The sequence below is a fragment of the Chiloscyllium punctatum genome, chromosome 37 (assembly GCF_047496795.1).
Source record: "Chiloscyllium punctatum isolate Juve2018m chromosome 37, sChiPun1.3, whole genome shotgun sequence".
Classification (NCBI taxonomy): Eukaryota; Metazoa; Chordata; class Chondrichthyes; order Orectolobiformes; family Hemiscylliidae; genus Chiloscyllium; species Chiloscyllium punctatum.
This window is the reverse complement of record NC_092775.1, coordinates 26,606,239-26,629,322: the sequence shown is the minus strand read 5'-3', so window position 1 is coordinate 26,629,322 and position 23,084 is coordinate 26,606,239. Positions and strand designations below refer to the sequence as shown.

Genomic DNA, 23,084 nt, shown 5'->3' with positions numbered 1-23,084 from the left:
AGTACTGTCAACAAATTTTTTTACCTTCAGCAACACCACCCAAGTATCAGCTGGTTAAGCATATATCTCATCTCAGTGGGATAATAGTGTTTTCAAAAATGGGCATTGTGTTTTATGTTTCTGAAGGACAATTAGGGCAGCAATGCTCACATCCCAACTCATGAATGGGTCAGAAGAAAATGAAACTCAATATTCCAACTAACTAACACAAGTGAACATGGGTTGAAGGGCAGAAAAGTCCTATCCCCACATGCCATCATTATTGTTTAAAGGAACATCAGCTACTTGCAGATTAATGAAGTCTTCTGGTTGTTGCTATGATTGAGCAAGAATTTGGTGCTTTTAGAGTGCTTTCAGATTGCAAGGATTTACAGAGTGGAGTGCCAGGAGCTAAAAGACATTTTCTTGACATCAAAGTCTCAGCATAAACCAGTTGTTTCAAGATATATGTACTACTGAAAACAGGCATTTCCCATGGCCAGAAAAGGAGCCATGAGAATAGTATAAACTCATGGAAGAGGAAAGAGGAGAACAAAGAATAGGAGCCTCAGATGATTATATTTGCTCGGGTTTTTCAGGAACCAATTCCCCTACCTGAATCCCAACTGAAGCAATGTGTGAGTAATCAAAATTGCAATAAGAATAGTCTCATTGAAATTTGTTGCAACTCCAGAGTTAAGCAGTGTATGTGAATCCTTCCATCTTCAACCTGGAGATATCTGTAACACCTCACAGTGTTCTGTAGAGGTGGTCACTACAGCTTCTTATCCAGAGAACTAAGTTAAATTCTCCCTTAGCAGAACGAGCAAGTAGAATGAACACACAATTTTGTTGAGAGTGTAACTGATTAAAATACTGCTCAGGCAAAGAATCTTATAATTAGGATATGCTGGTAGAAACTGTAACAGCATTTTAAAATAAATTAACAAAAGATCAACATCGTAATTCAGATTGTTTATAACGAACAAAACAGTTTTCCGATTAAGTTGAGAAGGGTTCCAATGGAGCTGTTGGGTGCAATTGACATTGGTTATTCCTAAGGAAGAGATGGCTTGGTAGGAGTGAGGCTAGGAAGGAAAACAGTGAGCCACTGATTACGTGTACATTGCTTTGTGGGTCCTCTATGTCAACTTTATTCTACACTGGAACTGAAAATGCTTTCACATCCTCAATGTCGGCAGTTGTGTGACAACAAACAAGAAAACATATAGATCAAGACTTGGAATTCAGGCAGAAGTCATATTGTCTCTACTCTGTTAAAAATCACACAACACCAGGCTATAGTCCAACAGGTTTATTTAGAAGCACTAGGTTTCGGAGCTCAGCTCCTTTATTCAGACACGAACACCTGTTGAAGGAGCAGCGCTCTGAAAGCTAGTGCTTCCAAATAAACCTGTAGGACTATAACCTAGTGTTATGTGATTTCTAACTTTGTCCACCCCAGTCCAACACCAGCTCCTCCACATCATGTCCCGATTCTGTCACAGTTCACTACCTCAACCGCATTTTGGGCCACCATTGAAAAGTGTCTTTGGGTGACCAAGTCCGTCCAATGATGATATGGTTCATGACATGATTGCACAACTCATACACATGCGCACAACATACAGATGATGAAAACCATACTGTCACACAAACTGAGATAATAAAGACCACTTCTGAACAATAGACTGAATTATCTAAGGCTCTGGATTTCAGAAACCATTTCCACTAAAATATTGAAGGGGACACTGCTCAGAGATACACTGATTGTCCCATGGCTATTTGGTCAATAATAGACTGAAGTAAGGATGCCTATGCATGACTCTGATTGGCCAGTAACTCCCCGGCCTTTGAGACAGAGGCATGTGGGTCTGGATTGATTTGGGCTGGTGGTCAGGTGTCAATTCTGGCAGGTTCCATCACAAAGGCAAGTGGGATGGGTGATGGATCATTTTGAGTGGGAGGCACAGCACTGTGGCAACATGGGTAGGGAGTCACTTTGGAATCCCTGCCTGCGTAGCTGCTTCATGATGTTCTGCTAGATGCTGAAAAATACTTGTCACTTGAGGGGACAGCCATTGCTATGAGCTATATGATGAGGAATGGAGCAGCAGGAGCATGAGGATGAAGGAGAAAAGGAAAATGTAAGGTAAGCTAGAGAACTCCTTTCTGGATGGGTTGCTTCTGAGAGAGTTATCTGAATGTGACACCAACAAAAGTAATCACATTACTTCATTCGCCAACAGTCCTCTACCTCACCCTCACCTTCCTTCTATTATTGATCATCACAGCATCAGCCTTACTACAAGGTTAACTTTTTTTTTAAAAAAGCCACAAACATCAACGAGTGGGTGAATGCATTGGCTCACTTTGCGAGGATTTGATATTTGAAGATACATTTGATGACCTTGACTCCTCATGTGAGGTTATTGACCAGCTTGCAATATTCTGAGGAACAGTCACCAGACCCAAAAAGTTAATTTTGATTTCTATTCACAGATGCTGCCAGACCTGCTGAGCTTAACCAGCATCTTCTGTTTTTGCAACTTTGCATTCCTGTTCTAGGGGCTTGACTCCTGGTATTTACTGCCACAGCAATATTATCCCATTCCCTTTTAACTGCAGGTTGGAGGGCCTCTTGCAGGTCCAGGATATTTCTACTTCCTCCTTCTTCGTCCACTAAATACCTTGTGTGAAACATTCAAAAACATTGGGGCATAGTGTCTCCTCCATTGTGCTATTCCTTGCTGTTTCCCTGGTCAACTTATTGGGCAACTCAATAGCACCTTCTCCAGCCACAGTGTGTTTCCCATGTGACTACGGGCTGGTGGCAAGAAGTTTTGATGTTATGACCGCTTGCTGATGTGTGCAACTTATGAACAGCACGGTTAGTTTTTTCTGTTCACAGATATCAGATTAAAGAAAAGACAGCACAAAATTGTTGTGCTACTTGCACATCAATCAATGCCACAAGTTAATCAAGCTTTGGCCATTTTCAGGAGCTATCTTATTTATTGTCAAGAACATATGATGTAATTTTCAAATGAACTAATGAAATTAACTCCTGAAAATAATCCTAGAATTCCTTTCATTTTAAAATAGAAAGAAAATTATAGATATATCATTTTTAAGATTGCAAACTCTGCAATGTAATATTTAGCATTAAAAACAATTCCAATGTTTCAGGGTTCATCACTGTTTTCATCAGCACTATTAGTTACCATGGACTGAAGATTACAGTGTCAGCTAAACCAAACTATTTTATTGATATCATTCATACTGGGCTGTAACTGTGAACGTCTGCCTGAATCACAATCGAATGTAAAAATCTTACAAATATACCAATGGAACAGAGGTATATGTTTAAGCAATAATCCAGATTTAATTAGCTCTGTTATATCAGGTATTGCTATGGCTTAGTTTTTACAATAATGAATGTCATTGACTAGAAAACACTCTTCAATCCTTTCAGTGCTCTGAGAGTACTTCCCTACAACTACAAAAGTATCAAAAACCTTAGAGGCAAGAAAAGATGATTGATATCTGAATGATACTTTACCTCATAGAGGGTAATTATTCCATTAGTTTCATTCGGTGGTTTCCACTGTAGATATATCTTCTCCTCAAATGGACCTCCTTGAATTGATTCCAAGGGCACCAGATCAGGCACTGTTTGGAAGAAATTTAATAATAAAGGGAAAGAGAATCAGTAAAGTTTACAAAAAAGGAAGCTTCATTCAATGTGAAAATGGTTTCTAAGGGTTCAAAATCATTTCCAATTATAATTGTCTCTAAAATGTATTCATACTCATTTATGGTTGATCCCTTTGGGTATGTCCCAGGTGTCCATTCTTCAAGTCATTTTGCATCGCTTATTGAATACCTCAGTAAATGTCAATGTATGAATCTTAAACAGGGAATCAGCAATGTGATGAGAAAACACTGCTGTAAGTAATACAAAGTTGCAAATGATCTGTTTTGCAATTGTCAAATACAAGGACACAAAGTATCAAGGAAATAAAATCCATTTAAATCATTCTCTGATAATAGCGTTTGTGAGCAGTTTCAGTCACTAAGAGAAACATGGAAATGTTAGAATGCACGAAGAGGTCATTCAGCCCATTGTGTCTGCACCTACTCTCCAGATGACTATCATGAATTATTGCTATTCTTCTGCCTACCATCCATAATCCTGCATATTGTTTGAATAGAAACAATCACCTAAGGCCTTTTTGAATGGCAGCTCCAAGGCAATGCATTCCAGACTGTAACCACTTGCTGCGTGAAAAAGTCTTTTTCTCATCTCACATTTGCTTCTCTAAGTCTCTCATTCTTGATCCATTATGAATATGAACAGTTTGTCCCTATCTATTCTGTACAGAAACCTCATGATTTTGAAAACTTCTCGCAAATCTTTTATTCTGCCTTCCCCTCCACCCCCACCCCCACCCCCACCCCCGCACAGGTAAACAAACACACCTTCTGCAACTTATCTGTTTAGCTGAACTTTCTCATCTATGGAACCATTCCTGTGGTCTTCCTCTGCACTCTCTCCAATAAAAGTTCACAACTTTTGTGAAGTGCGGCATCCAGAAATGTATGTAATACTTCATCTGAGGTCTAACTAATGTCTTAAAAAAATCAGCATTAACCATTTGTGCTTGTATTGTATGCCTCCATTAATAAAGCCTATAACACTGTGTGCTTTATTAACCATGTGTCTTCAACTATCCTGCTACCTTTAATGACTTATGCACATGTACACCCAGGTCCCTTTGATTCTGTACATGCTTTGGAGTCATACCCTTTACATTGTACTGTTTGCCATGGACTTTGTACAAACTAGAGAGTGTAAAACCTTTTAACAATGTAACTGCACCTCTTAAAGCCCTTTATCTAAACATTGTTTCTTCAACTGAGCACTATAACTGGGTTGGTAGGGGTGGGGGACAGAGTTTAACTGCCAACAGATGCTCGGTTTCAATTAATACATGCGAAGTTGAAAGAGCGCAGCAGATCAAACAGCATCCAAGGAGCAGGAATGTTATTGTTTCAGGCTGAAATCAGTCCTGACGAAGGATTTCAACCCAAAATGTTGACTTTCCTGCTCCTCAGACCTGCTGTCTAACCTGCTGTGCTCTTCCAACTTCACATCTATTGACTCTGACTTCCAGCATTTGCAATCTTTACTACCTCCTTGGTTTCAGTTAGTTTCCTGTATCTAGCTTCATGATACTATGAAGTGACAGCAACTCTAACTGGGTATCATTATCATTTCCTAAATGGACAAATGGAACATCTAACACAATCTCAAGTTGACTTTTATCTCGGTATTCAGCTGAATAAGAAAGCCATAGCAACATTCCTACTCAGTTCAGCGGAAATGAGTATGCTGTCCTGATGTTAATAACATCGATGAATTTGGCTCCTCGGCATCTGGAATATGCTCTGGAGAAATCGCAAAATCTGGCTACCTTTACCCCATTTAAGAAACTTAGTACATTTTAACTGTCCATTTTCCATGTTTTCATTGTGTGAGTAAGGTTAAAATCCCCAATGTGTTTTCACTACTTTGTTTGCCACATACTTCACTAGTTTCTGTCCATAAGCAGCAAATAAATCATGATACACTTCTAAGTAATTTCACTGTATCTCGAATGTCAGAATAGATATGAAAGATTGCTAATATGTTCAGTTAAATTCTAATATATACACCTGTTGGTAGAAGCCTTCAGAGTGAGGTATTTTCATTTAATTTATTCAAATATTTGATAATCAATTTGACATTACACAAGCTATTATTAAATTATTCATGACATTTATGCAGCACAGGAGAAAAAAGTGTAATTAAAAGGGTGATGGCTATAAACCAAAGATAGCTTGCAAATAAGGAATGACCCACTGTATGGCAAGCAGTCAGCAAGACTTACTGACACTGGCAAAATTATTGACAAAGAAAGAGCATTAATTTGTTTAGTGGTGTGGCAAGACACAAACATAGGTTATTGTAAATCTGCAAGCAATCAAACAGGCACAAGCCTTGCATTAAATTTACTAGATCAATCATTTTCACTATGATTGACGATTGAAATTATGCCTCCTGTGCTGGAGAGCTGGGCAGGATAGCAGTGCTGGGAATATATTCATTCACTTTTACCTCGAGGCAGAATAGTAAACTGATTTCCCTTTCATCAGCGGAAATGCAAATTGGGCAGGATGTAAAATGGGTGGTCAATTCACTACTGGCAGACTTTGGCCGACTACTGAATTTTTGAATGTGGTCATAATTGTTAAATTCTTGTCCCCATTTCCAGGAGGAGCGGTAATAATTTTGAATATGATGCTGTATCCATGGTTCAGAGGAACATGCAACAGGACCATTAAAAATGTAATGGCTTTCTGTGCTTCACAAGGGTAAGTGCTGTCACCGTCTTTCAGCTATGTCACACTCATTCTAGTTCCACCTCCCACCAAAGCTTATGGTTGATCACTTTCAATATTGTATGCAGTAACTTCCCTCAACAGCTCTCACCCACCCCATTTTCCCAAATTACTAATCCTTATTGCTGTCTGAGCTTCCTACTTACTCACCTGAGATACTTCACCACATTTTCGGACTGAAGATGGACTGTCACCCACATTGACTGAACTAAGGTGCATTCCACTTGGAATTTAAGATATGGTCATTTGGTTGAAGCACATGCAACGTGTTCACCACATCAGCTGCTTCCTATGATGTAGGAATGACATTGCCACAGCACAATGCTATTGACTGATCATTGCTCACAAACATAGCAACTGCCTGGCTTTCTTTCTGCGCTGAAAGGTAAGGCAGAGATGCTATGAGCAGTTGACTAAGTGAGCACTAGAATACAATGACTGCTAACATAAGACCTATGAGATGCATTTTGTTCCAATGCATGAGCTAGGTGCCTGTCCCTTTGTGCAAAGAGGCTTGGCAGCAGAATTGCAATGGAAAGTGTCGATGACTTCCAAAATGCAATAGCAAAGTGTTGAACTGCATCAGAAGTCAGTGTGAGATGGACCATGATAATGTGTGATTCTAGTGCTTTTCTGATGCCAACTTCCATGGAACATGCCCTAAGATGTTGGGGAATGCACGGATGGATGTCTGGGGAAGATGCTAGTAACTTGCAATTGCTGGGTACCTGCTTTTTCAAGTTGAAAATTGGAGTTTTCTACCAGTATCTGAGTGAATACAACCTGCATATAATTTAAAGGAGGAGCTGGCATAGTGGTAATGTCACTAGATGTGTATTCCAGAAACCTAGGCTAATGTTCTGGGGACATGGGTTCAAATTCTCTTGTGACAAGTGATGATATCTGAATTCAATAGAAATGTAGAATAGTGCAAGCAATGTCGATTGATCTAAAAATCTGTTTCCTTAATATCTTTTGGGAAAGAAATCTGCTATTTCCCTCAGTGTGGCCTACATATGACTGCAACCTACATGTATGTGTTGTAGCCTATCTACATGTAGATAAATCTGTGTAATTTGTCCCTTTTATGCACCTCATCACCCAGCCTTATGTACATAACACATTGTTGGAAAAAAGGTAGAAACGGTACAAGAGTATGACCAATGACATGCAGACCAAATCCCAACTTGAACCAGGACAAAGTATACAAGCTTAAGAATTTAGAACAGACAAAAGGTTCACAGAAAGATATATGTTTAGATTAGATTTTAGATTAGATTACTTACAGTGTGGAAACAGGCCCTTCGGCCCAACAAGTCCACACCACCCCGCCGAAGCGTAACCCACCCATACCCCTACATCTACATTTACATTTACCCCTTACCTAACACTATGGGCAATTTAGCCTGGCCAATTCACCTGGCCTGCACATCTTTGGACTGTGGGAGGAAAGCGGAGCACCCGGAGGAAACCCACGCAGACACGGGGAGAACGTGCAAACTCCACACAGTCAGTCACCTGAGGCGGGAATTGAACCCGGGTCTCAGGCGCTGTGAGGCAGCAGTGCTAACCACTGTGCCACCGTGCCGCCCACTGAATTAAAACTCCCCCAGTTGTTGCAGTGGGATTTGAACCCACGTTCTGGAGCACTAGGCTGGCTCTCAGGATCATTTGTCTGGTGACATACCCACTGCACCATCCCCTACCCTGTTGCTGTGTCCAGCCAACATCATATCTTGTGATAATGAGCAATGGTCAAGTACTGTGAAGAATTGCATACTATCAACCAGCTATCATACATGATGACGACTCCAGTACTGAAGATATCATGCCAAAAAATGACTTTTGACAAATGATACGTAGCCATCCATGACAACAGCTACCACTGTGCAAAGTGAAGCTACACTGCTGGATCATGATAAATGTATAAGGAACAGATCTGGTCATGTGTTATGTATGGTATTATGTCAATGTAGATATATATATTTATATATATATATATATATATGTGTACATATTCTTGTATATGTTATCAAGAAAAAGGATTCCCATTCTTTAAAGGCAAAGGGAGATGTATATTGTAGTGATTGGAACCATGGCCAGGTGGATCTCATTTACTATGAGATCCGTGATTGGCATTGTTAACCTGGGCCAATCAGGGAGCCCTGGCTGACAGATATAAATAGTCTGCTTCCGTGGAGGGAGTCATTAGGGCCGACTGCCTGCCCCTCTTCTGCGGTTACGTTAGAGCCTGGGTGTACTTGGAGAAGGAGCACGCGGTGTCCACCAACACCCTGGAGTTGTTCAGGGAGAGGTGGGCGCCGCAGGGAGTGGAGTGCATTATTTCTCCCTCCAACTGTATTTTGATTTAGTCCCTACCCTCCCCTTCACTGTTTTGATCACACAGCATTGCCCTTTGATGTGAAGGGCAGTGCTTGTTACTTGCCACTTGGGTGTTTTCATATCCTCCTGGTGGTGGAAATTGAATAAAGATTCGTGCACAAAAAAAAATAGTCTGCTTATTTTAGTGACAGGCTCTGAGCTGGTTGGTCAGAGCTCATGTACTGTGCACATGTAAATAAAGGGTGACTTGGTGATATGGTACTGGCCTCTGTGCAGTTATTTTACATGTTATGGCTTAGGTTCCAGAGTGGATATACTGATATATTTCAGATAGTTATAGGGTATTCGGTGTGTGATATTCTGGCACAGGTCGTATCTCTCTCTCTTTGTATCAGTGTCAACATCGTCAGTTAGTCATATATCTATAATGTACAGTCATATAATTAAGCATGAAGCCCAGACTGTGGTAAGTTTGTGGTATCACAGCCTCGTTAATAGCCAGTGTTATCAATAAATTTTAAGATATCTGACTCAAGAAGAACCTGATCATTTGTGGTACCTGTTATATGGACTAAAATAAACAGCATGCACAAAATGGCATCAGCATCAACTTCAATGTAGTGAGCTTAGCAAGATCAGAATATCGAATTACCCATTTAGTGGATGAGAGAGAAATTTTGAATGTTTTATTAATTCACAGATGGTTGATCCAGCATTTATTATCTGTCCCCAGTTGCCCTTCAGAAGCTGATAGTAAGCTGCCTTCTTGAAATGCAGTAGTGTATTTGATGCAGGTGCATGTACAATACAGTTAGGAAGGACATTCCAGTATTTTGACCGAGTGACACTGGAGAATGCTATTATGTTTTCAAGCCTAGATAGCAATTGGCTTGGAGGGGAATTTGCAGGTGTTGGTGTTCCCATGTATCTGTTTCCATTGTCCTTCTAGATGGTAGTGGTTTGGGTTTGGAAGGCGCTGGTCGAAACACTAAGGGTAAAAAGACCCTCATGGGAGTCATCTACAGGCCCCCAAACAGTAGTCTGGATGTTGGAGGTAAGTTGAATCAGGAGCTGAAATTGGCTTGTCGCAAAGATGTTACTACAGTTGTTATGGGGGATTTTAACATGCAGGTAGACTGGGAGAATCAGGATGGTATCGGGCCTCAAGAAAGAGACTTTGTGGAGTGCCTCAGAGATGGATTTTTAGAGCAGCTGGTGCTGGAGCCGACCAGGGATAAGGCGATTCTGGATCTGGTATTGTGTAACGAACCAGAATTGGTCAGTGACCTCGAAGTGAAGGAGCCATTGGGAAGTAGTGACCATAATACAATAAGCTTCAATCTGCAATTTGAGAGGGAGTGGGTACAATCGGAAGTGACAATATTTCAGTTGAATAAAGGGAAATATGGAGCTATGAGGGAGCAACTGGCCAAAGTTCAATGGTTCAATACCTTAACAGGGAAGACCGTGGAGGAACAATGGCGGATATTTCTGTGTATAATGCAGAAGATGCAGGATCAGTTCATTCCTAAAAGGAAGAAAGATCCCAGGAGGAGACATGGGCGGCCGTGGCTGACAAGGGAAGTAAAGAAACATATAAGGTTAAAAGAGAAAAAGTATAACTTAGCAAAGATAAGCGGGAAAACGGAGGACTGGGAAGCTTTTAAAGAACAACAGAGGATTAGTAAGAAGGAAATACGCAGAGAAAAAATGAGGTACGAAGGTAAACTGGCCAGGAATATAAAGGAGGATAGTAAAAGCTTTTTTAGGTATGTCCAAGGCAAAAAAATGGTTAGGACAAAAATTGGGCCCTTGAAGACAGAAACAGGGGAATATATTACTGGGAACGAAGAAATGGCAGAGGAATTAAATGGGTACTTCAGATCTGTGTTCACTGGGGAAGACACAAGCAATCTCCCTGAGGTAACAGTGGCTGAAGGACCTGAACTTAAGGGAATTTCTATTTGCCAGGATTTGGTGTTGGAGAGACTGTTAGGTCTGAAGGTTGATAAGTCTCCGGGACCTGATGGCCTGCATCCCAGGGTACTGAAGGAGGTGGCTCGGGAAATCATGGATGCGCTGGTGATTATTTTCCAGAGTTCAATAGAATCGGGGTTGGTTCCTGAGGATTGGAGGGCGGCTAATGTTGTGTCACTTTTTAAGAAGGGTGGGCGGGAGAAAGCAGGAAATTATAGACCAGTTAGTCTGACCTCAGTGGTGGGAAAGATGCTGGAGTCTATTATAAAGGATGAAATTACGGCACATCTGGATAATAGTAACAGGATAGGACAGAGTCAGCATGGATTTATGAAGGGGAAATCATGCTTGACTAATCTTCTTGAATTTTTTGAGGATGTAACTCGGAAGATGGACAAGGGGGATCCAGTGGATGTACTGTACCTGGACTTTCAGAAAGCTTTTGATAAAGTCCCACACAAGAGGTTAGTGAGTAAAATTAGGGCGCACGGGATTGGGGGCAAAGTACTAGATTGGATAGAGAATTGGTTGGCTAATAGGAAACAAAGGGTAGTGATTAACGGCTCCATTTCGAAATGGCAGGCAGTGACCAGTGGGGTACCGCAGGGATCCGTGCTGGGACCACAGCTTTTTACAATATATGTAAATGACATAGAAGATGGTATCAGTAATAACATTAGCAAATTTGCTGATGACACAAAGCTAGGTGGTAGGGTGAAATGTGATGAGGATGTTAGGGGATTACAGGGTGACCTGGACAAGTTAGGTGAGTGGGCAGATGCATGGCAGATGCAGTTTAATGTGGATAAATGTCTGGTTATCCACTTTGGTGGCAAGAACAGGAAGGCAGATTACTACCTCAATGGTATCAAATTAGGTAAAGGGGCTGTTCAGAGAGATCTGGGTGTTCTTGTCCACCAGTCAATGAAGGCAAGCATGCAGGTACAGCAGGTCGTGAAGAAGGCTAATAGCATGCTGGCCTTCATAACAAGAGGGATTGAGTATAGAAGCAAAGAGGTGCTTCTGCAGCTGTACAGGGCCCTGGTGAGACCACACCTGGAGTACTGTATACAGTTCTGGTCTCCAAATTTGAGGAAAGACATTCTGGCTATTGAGGGAGTGCAGCGTAGGTTCACGAGGGCAATTCCTGGAATGGCAGGATTGCCTTACACGGAAAGACTGAAGCGACTGGGCTTGTATACCCTTGAGTTTAGAAGACTGAGAGGGGATCTGATTGAAACGTATAGGATTATGAAAGGACTGGACACTCTGGCAGGAGGGAACATATTTCCGTTGATGGGGGAGTGCCGAACCAGAGGACACAACTTAAAAATACGGGGTAGACCATTTAGGACAGAGATGAGGAGAAACTACTTCAGCCAGAGAGTGGTGGCTGTGTGGAATGCTCTGCCCCAGAGGGCAGTGGAGGCCCAGTCTCTGGATTCTTTTAAGAAAGAATTGGATAGAGCTCTTAAAGATAGTGGAGTCAAGGGGTATGGAGATAAGGCTGGAACAGGATACTGATTAGGAATGATCAGCCATGATCATATTGAATGACGGTGCAGGCTCGAAGGGCAGAATGGCCTACTCCTGCATCTATTGTCTATTGTCTATTGTCTATTGTCTATTGGTTAAGGAGTCTTGGTGAATTTCTGTAGTGCAGGATATTGATAGTTGGGATTCAGTTATTGTGATGACTTTGAATGCCAAGGAAAATGGTCGGAATCTCTCTTGTTGGATATAGTAATTGTCTGGCACTTGTGTGATGCTAATGTCACTCGCCAATTGTCAGCCTAAGCCCGATATGTTCAGGTCTTTCTGCACTTGGGCGTGGATTGTTTCAGTATCTGAGCAGGCAAAAATGGTGCTGAGCATTGTGCAGCCATCAATGAATATCCCTTCCTTTGACCTTCGGATGGAGTTTTGGTTATTGAAGACATAGCTGAAGACAGTTGGGCCAAAGGTATTACCATGAGAAAATCCTGCAAAGATGTCCTGGAGCATGGCAGCCTTTTGCTTTTTGTCAGGAAAGACTCTGACCAGCCGAGATTTCTTTCCCTCCCAATTTCCATTGACTCAAGTTTTGCTAAAGCTCTTTGATGTCACATTCAGTTGAATATTGCCTTGATGTCAAGGGCAGTCACTCTTACCTTAGCTTAAAGATACACGTTGGTGAGCTTTCTGCCATATGTATGGCATGTTTTTGTGAAGGAAATCTTAAACAGGAGATTCCTTGATTACAAAATCTGATAAAACATCAAAGAAACTGCAACACCTTTGTAAATCAACTTTATCTTTCGGTTTGGCCATCGTTAGTACATCTTCTATTTTGATAACAACAGTTCTAATACTGACTGTTGAATAGACTGAACAAAAGAAGTTGATTTGGCTCACGTAGATTTGATATTTTACTTTTGAAGTACGTTTATTACCACTGCCATGAGCTGCTGAAGGTTTGTGTCATGCTCATGTTTAGTTCTTCCTAAAGATGCATTGTATTCTGCAATACAGTGTCAACTTGTTGGATTCTTGAGTTCTGTCGGATTCACATTCTAACAATGGAAAACCAGGCAGAGAGACCGTTACAACCTATTCCCAGCAATGAGATATATAAAATCTGTTCTGTCCCTTAGCTACACTTCTATGACTCAACAAACAAAGAACTTAATCAGTTGCAGAAATCACTTGGAAAATAAGTACTGGAGGTTTACTTCCTGGAGGTCTTAGAGGTCCATGCCACAACTGCAATTCGCTTGACACGGATGCTGGTACACTGATGTACCAGCTTCCCCAGGAAGTAGAGTCTCAACTGTAGTGCAGGAGTAGGAACTCTCCGCTTAATGAAACACACTGTCTCACCCTATCATTTTCCCTGGCCTATGTAACAACAAAATGGAAGTTCTGTCTTGTGAAATCAATGCAGCAACTCCCAGCTCTCCATGATTCTGCTCAACTCGAACAGATTTGTCATTATGGTTGGAGATTAGTGGAGCCACTCGTGTTGCTCCTCCCCTGGAGAAGATTCAGGGCGAATATCATCAAGATCAAATGCCAAAAATATATAATTAACTCTTGAAAGACTGGAAGTTAGACAAAAGTTTTGAGATTGGGTGAAAGTGAGTACTGCAGATTCTAGAGATTAGAGTCAAGAGTGTGGTGCTGGAAAATCACAGGCAGCATCTGAGGATCAGGCAAAAGCCCTTCATCAGGAATGAGGCTGGGAGTCTTGGAGGTGGAGAGATAAATGGGAGGAGGGTAGAGATGGGGCAAGGTAGCTGAGAGTACAATAGGTGGATGGAGGTGGGGGTAAAGGTGATAGGTTGATGGGGAGGGTGGAGTGGATAGGGGGGAAGGAAGATATACAGATGAAACAGGCCATGAGGAGGGTGCTGAGCTGGAAGGTTGAAACTGGGGTAAGGTGGGGAGAGGGGAAATGAGGAAACTGGTGAAATTCATATTGATGCCATGGGATTGGAGAGTCCCGAGGCGGAAGATGAGGCATTCTTCCTCCAGGCATTGGGTGGTATCGGAGTGGCAATGATTGAGTTTTGAGATTGCCTGGGCTAGCCAGATCTTTGGAAAGTCAGCCAAAATGTCATTAATCTGTTAATAATGTCACAATATAAAAAAACTACATGAAAATTAAGATGTAAAACATCAATATTATTCATGTTTTCCTGGTTAGTTTTGTCTCATCAGTTCTTACTTAGCTTCTCTTCTATTTCTCTGCTTTAATTTTAATTACAGCTCAATAATACATACAATTAATGTTTCTGTAGCTTTTATTTTTACTTTCTATTTTTAAACATCAAATATATCCATTCATCATTGCCTCTCCTATATCTGTGTTTCTTTAGAAAAGCAGCTTGCGTGGTTAATTATCTTGCTAATTGAAGCACAAGACAATGTTATGTGACTTTGTCTAATCAGAGAAGCAATCAGCTGGCATTTACGATTTTTTTTATCTAATGTCACACTCAATGCCAATACAGCCAATTATAACATCAGACAAAGCAGGCACCGCAAAAATTAGATATCTTGTAGTGTTGAAAGGAATATTAGATTTACTGTCAACCTTTGATGAAATAGCTATGACATGGCAAACACATCTATTCTACACCTAACTTTGTTTTTCTGTGGCTATACACTTCTACATTTATTTTTAATGGATATAGATCTGATATGGTATAAAATACCTCTCTGCAAATCTGAAACAACTAATATTTTACTTTTCAAGTATTCACCATGTAACATTCATCTCCAGTTGCATCACAAACATTATTTTCTTCTATAATTTCCAGTTATTTCAGTTATGATTTTTGTATTGTATCAAGTATCTACAAAGACAATGTGAACATTTTCAATAGGACAGTGTATTTTATAATTTATCGATTTAGTTGCCTCCATATATTGAATTAGTTTTGATTTAATAGCCTCAGAAAAAGACTAGATTAGCATTTAAAATAACTAATCCCTTTACTTCATTAACATGGAATTTTCCCTTTCAAAACTATTTCTAAGTGCAAGTGTTTCATATGATGAGGGTCATAATCAGAATTACAGATGTTAATTTAAGGTTTATGATGGGATTCCATCTTATAGCATATATAACAAGGACTCTCACCATTTGGAAAATTACAACAAACGCTCTCTGCAGAAAATATTTGTTCATCAACTATAATCCTCATGTCTCCAACCAAGAGTTTAATCAAGGTAGAAATTGCCTCAGATTCTAACAGCCAAATGATTAGTAATAAGAAACAATTGCCCTAATACGTGAGCATTTTCTTTGGAAAGACATTCACCACTAACATGATTTGTTTAATAATATATATGCAAGTCACCAGAAGGTCCAGGGCAGCAGATATATGGGGACATCATCACCTTCAAGCTGCACACCATCCTGACTTGGAACTATATTGTTGTTCCTTTGTTCCTTCACTGACTTCTTGGAACTCCATTCTTAACAACACTGTGGGTGTATCCACACATCAAGACTTCAGTGTTTCAAGAAAAAAAATGTACATGTATGTGTAATTTTAAAAAATAGAAAAAGTCTATCTTCAGAATGTGTTTTCCTAAACAGCAATGTCTTGGCACTTTTACTGGTTTAAAACTATAGAAATAAGATTGCTAAATATGATTTATACTCTCTGCTGAAACAAAACATGTAAATTAGGTTGATTAGCACAACAGGAAACATTGCTTCAATTGTATGAATATTTCCGTTTAAAATTAAAGTTATCTATCTTAGGATATTAATGTCACTTTCCTGTTTAAAACTGTATTTTCAGTAGATTATTGTTGATCAACATTTATGCTGTTAGTATACCACAGCAGACAATTGTTAAAGATCATTTTCAACAGAAAACTAGTTATTTGTCAATAAACATTGCAGAGCATTGAAATTTCAGGGAATGTAAAGATGCAAAATTATTATAAGTATATGAGTAAAATCAGTTTTAATCGTGACATAAGGCACAAAAAATAGAAATATATGAACAGGGTTAAGCCATTGAATGTTCCATCAGATCCCAGTTGATCTATGACCTAACTCCAAATGCTCATTTTCCCCTACATCCTTTAATATCTCTGGTTATAAAAATCTATCAATCTGAATTTTAAATTTAACAAGTGACCTAGCAGTGATTGTCATTTGTGGAAGAGAATGCCAAGCTTTTAGCACCCATTGTGTATAGAAGTATTTACAAATGTCACTCTTAAAAGTAATGGATCTTTCTTTTAGAAAAAAATAATATGTCTCTTTGTTCTCGATTCCCAAACCAGCACAATTTTTCTCTATCCAGCCAATCCTTTCCTCTTATTACCTTGAAAATAACTTTGTAAAATCAACCCTTATCTTTCTGAATTCTGCTTATACACACTTGATTTCCTGTGTAGTTTCTCTTTGTAAATTAACCCCAAGGATCCAAATACCATTTAAGCAAATGTCACCTCATTCCCTCAAAAACCATTGTATCTTTCCCAAGATATGGTACCTGGAATTGCGCACATGAGACATGTTTTGCGTTTGAAAGCCATAGAGTCGCAGAGATATATAGTATGGAAACAGACCCTTTGGTCCAACTTGTCCATACTGATCAGGTATCCGAAATAAATCTAGTCCCTTTTGCCAGCATTTGTCCCTTATCCCTCTCAACCCTTCCTATTTATATACCCATAAAGATGCCTTTTAAATGTTGTAATTGTACCGGCCTCCACCACTTCCTCTGGCAACTCATTCCATACATGCACCACTCTCAGTGTGAAAAAGTTACCCCTTAGATCACTTTTAAATTTTCCCCCTCATCCTAAACCTATGCCCTCCAGATTTGGACTTACCCACCCCAAGGAAAAGTCCTTACCTACCTACCCTATCCATGTCCCTCATGACTTTATAAACCTCTCTAATGTCACCCCTCAGCCTCTTCAGGGAAAATAAGCCCCAGTCTACTCAGCCTCTCCTTGTAGCTCAAACCCTCCAACCCTGGCAACATCCTTGTAAATCTTTTGTGAACCCTTTCAAGTTTCACAACATCCTTCCAATATCAGGGAGACCAGACTTGCACGCAGTAATCTATAACTGGCCTAACCACCATTCTTGCAGCTACAAATTCAGGCTTTCTTTGATTAGCTGAGAATTTACAAGATGTTCAGTCATCCTAACTTTAATATAGGTATCAGTAATTTGCACACAGAAGATGTCAAGCTTGACAATAGCATTAGTTGTGTTTAGTTCTGTGCAGGTGATGAGCATTAAGTGGAAATTCACTTGTGTTCCAAGACAGGATCAGAGCTAAATTCAGAGATTGGGTTAAGAGATGCATGTTTATAATGTACAATAGTGAAATCTTCTTTATGCAAGCATGTAGAATATAGAACATAGAACATAGAACAATACAGCACAGAACAGGCCCTTCGGCCCACGATGTTGTGCCGAACTTCTAACCTAGATTAAGCACCCATCCATGTACCTATCCAAATGCCGCTTAAAGGTCGCCAATGATTCTGACTCTACCACTCCCACGGGCAGCGCATTCCATGCCCCCACCACTCTCTGGGTAAAAAACCCACCTCTGACATCTCCCCTATACCTTCCACCCTTCACCTTAAATTTATGTCCCCTTGTAACACTCTGTTGTACCCGGGGAAAAAGTTTCTGACTGTCTACTCTATCTATTCCTCTGATCATCTTATAAACCTCTATCAAGTCACCCCTCATCCTTCGCCGTTCCAACGAGAAAAGGCCGAGAACTCTCAGCCTATCCTCGTACAATCTACTCTCCATTCCCGGCAACATCCTGGTAAATCTTCTCTGCACCCTCTCCAAAGCTTCCAGATCTTTCCTAAAGTGAGGCGACCAGAACTGCACACAGTACTCCAACTGTGGCCTAACCAAAGTCCTGTACAGCTGCAACATCACTTCACGACTCTTGAATTCAATCCCTCTGCTAATGGTGAATGCTAATAGTGAATAAGTTGTCTTATGTGGGCTCTCTCATGAATGTAATGTAAAGAATACCACTATAAACAAAAGCCTATAATACAGTGTAAAGAATGGCTCCAATTCTACCCTTTGTCATCAGGCTTTCTGGGCTAGATGGCTTATAATTTCCTGATTTCCATCTCTCACCTGAAGTGAGAGAATTTTGAAAGCTAGGACACTGGCAATACTGTCACTTAATTTCTTTGAAAACCTAAGATCAAAACAATCAGGTCCTTGGAATTTGTCACTCTTCAGTGCTATTATTTCCATCTTTAGTGCTATTTTGCTGACATCAGTTTTAGTGAGGCCCTGTTCTTCACTCAATATTACCATGGGTTGTTTTGCGGGCTGACATCTGTTTGTTATAAATACTGAAGCAAAATAATTATTCAATAAGTTTGCCATTTCCCTATTTTCATTGACAATATCATCTGATCACTTTTAAAGGGGCTAATATTTCTCCAGCCTAACTATCTTCCCTAATTGGAAAACTAATTGTTTTGATTTGAATAACTTTTAGAAAGTTATCTTTCGACTTTCTCTTTGATGCTCTTGCTATCTTTCTGGGATCATTAATGCTTATATTCAGTGTCTCATCATTATTTTCTCATTTGTGGACTTGCTGCTATTTTGTCTTGAACTTTCTCAAATCACATATTTGATTCCATTTGCTGCTCTACAGTGCAAGAAAACAATATCTCAAGCTGAATTTTAGTCATAAATTAGCACTCTACCCTAACCAATCTGCCATACCACTTCACCTTCACCAGCAGCATCTACTCCTCTGAGTCCCCTCAGAATCTGACATGCTTTGATGAGTTCACCTCTCATTCTTCTAAACTCCAGAGAACAGATCCACAACTTGAAATTCCTGTTTGCAGATTCCTCTGACCTAAACGTCTGGCCAAGACCCACAAGTGGACTCAGAACCATTCTTTGCACCTTAAAGTAGAGCCTTCTTGCTGGAGATTCAGTATTTGGTCATTCAGTATTTGATTTAATGAGTAGAGATGATGAGCAGTGGTATGGAGACAGCTGAATCCTGTTCCACCTCCCTTATTCTTCCGAAAATATTAATCCAGACCAAGTAGAAAACTTGAATCAACCAGGATTTTCAATACTTGAAGAAATTCTGCTGAATTTGATCAGGGGCAAATATTACATAATACATATTTTGGAAGACTAATATCTTATCTCCAGTGGAAGGAAATGTAACGAGTCACATTGTATCCACAAAATAATTCTTATTACCAAGTATAAAAGACTGTCAAACACAAAAACCTGGAAAACTCACAGGTTCAAATTGCGGTAATTGCAAAATAGTTGGAAATTGCTGCATCAAAAGTGATTCATGATGTTCCATCATGGAGTATATTCAAGATTTGGATGGATAGCTTTTTGGTTTCTCAGCAAATGAAGGGAAATGGAAGCAGGAGGGAGAATGGAGTAGAGACAGAAGATCAGCTAAAATTGTAATGAATGTTGGAACAAGCTGGAGGGGCTATGCGGTCTACTCTTGCTCTGATTTCTTATGACAATAAATGAACAAGCATACAGCATATAGGGTTAGAAGCTGATCATAAGTACACAAACTCAAAGCACAGAATGCAAGATAAAAGCGCTGCTAATGTGCTGAATATTGCAGTTGGAATTGGGAACAGTTATTCTCAATCGCACTCAGTAAATCTTTCATTTTATTGTGTGCATTACTCATTTGCTCTGTACTTCCAATTCTCATGACACACTTTATTAATTTACAGCATTTCAGCATCCAGTGTTGTGCTGGCAGCCTTCAAAAACTTCCAAATGTAAAGTTCAGCACTTCCCTTACTGCTGCAAAGATACTATTTCTTTTTTGCTGCTGTAAACTTCAAAATTATAATTCTGATCTGAGACAGTCAATATCCTGTAACTTTAACTCACTTCAGTAATCTGTCATTATTTGTCATCTTTATGAATATTAAACTGTGACCTTTTCCATTCCTCAAACAAAGATTTCTGCTCTTTCTGAATCAGACTTGGTTTTTGGTCTTTGTGAAAGCCTAAAGGATTTCACTTATACTGCTAACTTACTGAACCTATATCCATCAAAATGTCAAGAACAGAAACGTGGCTAAGGGTTGTTTTTTTTATATATATCTTTTTCTTATTCACTGATTTTTTTTTTAAATTGACTATCGTCTATTGAATTTTGGAAACAGCTAGAAACGGTATTTAAAAATTACTTTGATTCAGTTTTTTAAAGTAATTGACCCAGATCTTTGAAACTGATTATCTTTTATTAATTTAACATAGGGAAAGTTGTAAAGCTACTTCAAAGTAAACAGAACAAGTTGTATTTTGTTTTATTCAGCAGCTCTCTCTTTCAATCTGCTACATACACATTTCTTTCCATTTTTATGTCATATCCTAATGCAAGAGCTATTAAGTCAAATAGCAGTATATAAAATATTTGATGATCTTCTACAGACCTGGTCATAGCAGTCAAGGATCTGCAAATCATAGCTAGTTAAATGTCCTGTCTTGCTAAGAACGCAACATTGGTATTTACTCTGTAGAATTTTTCACACAATACATATTTGGAGGTTGGAAGGCATTTACTAAGGGAAGTTCCTGTAGCTTGGCTCTCGGATATAAATCACTGGCTTGTATTCTCCAGAGAGGATTGCTAAGGTCACAAAATTCTGCAGAATTGACTGGTTTCATTTGTCCTTGCCTTTAATCCTTTTGACCATCTGAAAGGTGACAAATATTTAATAGATGCTTGACATCATACATATTACACATAACAACACGATGCATAAATGCATAAAAAAAGCCTCCAATGCAGAATGCTAAGGTCTTTTTTTTCTTGAGCACAGGTAAATTGGAGGGAAATGTTATTAAGAAAACATTGTTAAAAGTCATAGGTTAATTTGACCGATTGCTGAATCATGTATAACTAATTCTTAGTGTATGTTGAAGTCTTAACAATGAATAGATAGAAGTATGCTAGTAGATACTGTCTACTTAAGAGTTCCAAAAAACATTCAATAAGGTGTCAAACAATAGGTTAATAGGCTATTAACTAATTCATTGCTGAATTAAATTATTTGGGTTAATTGGTTTTGGATAAGTTTATAAATACAATATGGTGAAAATAATGCAATTTACATTTCTTACATTCAAATAACTTTAAATAACAAATTGTGCTCCGAACATGATCCAATCATGCAAGCTATAAGTAGTTGCATCTTCAGTTTGCACATATTGCGACAGACATCATGCACATGCCACCATGTGCACTGTGACCATTATCCCCTTCACCCATCATCCATGCGCTCAGCAGCAACAGGACAAGAACCTCACCGCATCATCATGCTGGGTGTTGGTCAACACACACACCACCTCAACCCTTTCACAGCTCAAGGACACCGAGATGGGGAGGCAATGGCCTAGTGGTATTATTGCTGGACTGTTAATCCAGAAAGGAGAAAGTGAGAACTGCAGATGCTAAAGATCAGGGTCGAAATGTTTGGTGCTAGAAAAACACAGCAGGTCAGGCAGCATCCGAGGAGCAGGAGAATTGACGTTTTGGGCATAAGCCCTTCATCAGGATTCCTGATCAGGGGCATATGCCTGAAACGTCACCTCTCCTGCTCCTCAGATGCTGCCAGATCTGTTGTGCTTTTCCAGCACCATACTTTTTGACTGTTCATCCAGAAACTCAAGTAATAGTGGGTGCTCTGGGTTAGAATTCCACCATGGCAGATTAAGGGTTGAATGATGACCATGAAACTACTGCTGACTATCAGAAAAACCATTTGATTCACGAATGTTCTTTAGGGAAGGAGACTGCCCACCTTACCTGGTCTGGCCTACCTGTGACTCCAGACCCACAACAATGTGGTCGATTCTCATCTGAGGTGATCAATAAATGCTTACATAACCAGCAATGTCCTCATCTCGTGAATGAATTTTAAAAAGCTTCCTTCTGCCAGGTGCTTTTGCACACAGAGATATACACATATTTCATGTAGCTGCATAGGATGCATCTTATGCCCCTGAGCCTGCTCTCTCAGCACCCACTCACTTTGCATTTACTCAGAGGCTGCCACTGATTAAGGATGATCAGCCATGATCATATTGAATGGTGGTGCAGGCTCAAAGGGCAGAATGGCCTACTCCTGCACCTATTATCTATTGTCTATTGTCAAATCATGTCCAATGTTATTTGGCTGGCCCAAATCATGCAAAGCAACTAAAGGAGGGATTGTACATGAAGGCAGAGCAGTTAGATGTGATGGGCAAGCAGGACAGGTGGTGAGATGTCTCCAGTGAATAAGGATGGAGAGCAAAGGACGGGAGAGGTTAGTCATTTGAAAGGATAAAGTAGGTAAGAGCCATTAAGCAAACAAAATATGTGCAATAGTGAGAGAGGTAGTCCATGAGCTCTGATGATAGATGTGTGCAGTGGCAGAGCTAGAATGAGTCATAGCTCTGTGAGTGAAAAGTAGGAGAGCGAAATGGTGACACTTATCCTTGTGGAATGCTGAAATAATTGACCTTCCTCCTGCATTGCTGGGTGACCCACATCACTTGGACATGGTACTGACTTAAAAGACAAATTGGATCCAGGATGACTTGGTTTGGTGGCACAGTCTCCTGTACAGTACCCAAAAAAAGGATGGCCCTTCTTTCCAGAACTCTGTCCACTAACACCTCCAGTCCCATGTTTGCAAACTAGAAAGTATGTTTTTGTTTCCTGTGGGCTAGGTGCTCAGTACTAAAGGTCAAGCATTACAGTGTGAGGGTCAGATTCTGCCCTACAGCAACTGAAGTGGTGGCAGCTTGATGTTAAGTATGGCACTAGTGG

The 23,084-nt window shown here is 39.9% G+C and overlaps 1 protein-coding gene across 6 annotated transcripts in view; it reads right to left on the bottom strand.

The window, feature by feature from the left end:
• ptprt (protein tyrosine phosphatase receptor type T) overlaps positions 1–23,084 on the bottom strand; it is a 1,418,554-nt gene that overhangs the window by 516,909 nt on the left and 878,561 nt on the right. For all 6 annotated transcript variants that reach the window (XM_072556501.1, XM_072556497.1, XM_072556496.1 and 3 more), the window contains exon 9: positions 3,542–3,651. In XM_072556501.1, the coding sequence (XP_072412602.1) occupies positions 3,542–3,651 (110 nt within the window). The remainder of the gene's footprint in view (positions 1–3,541; positions 3,652–23,084) is intronic.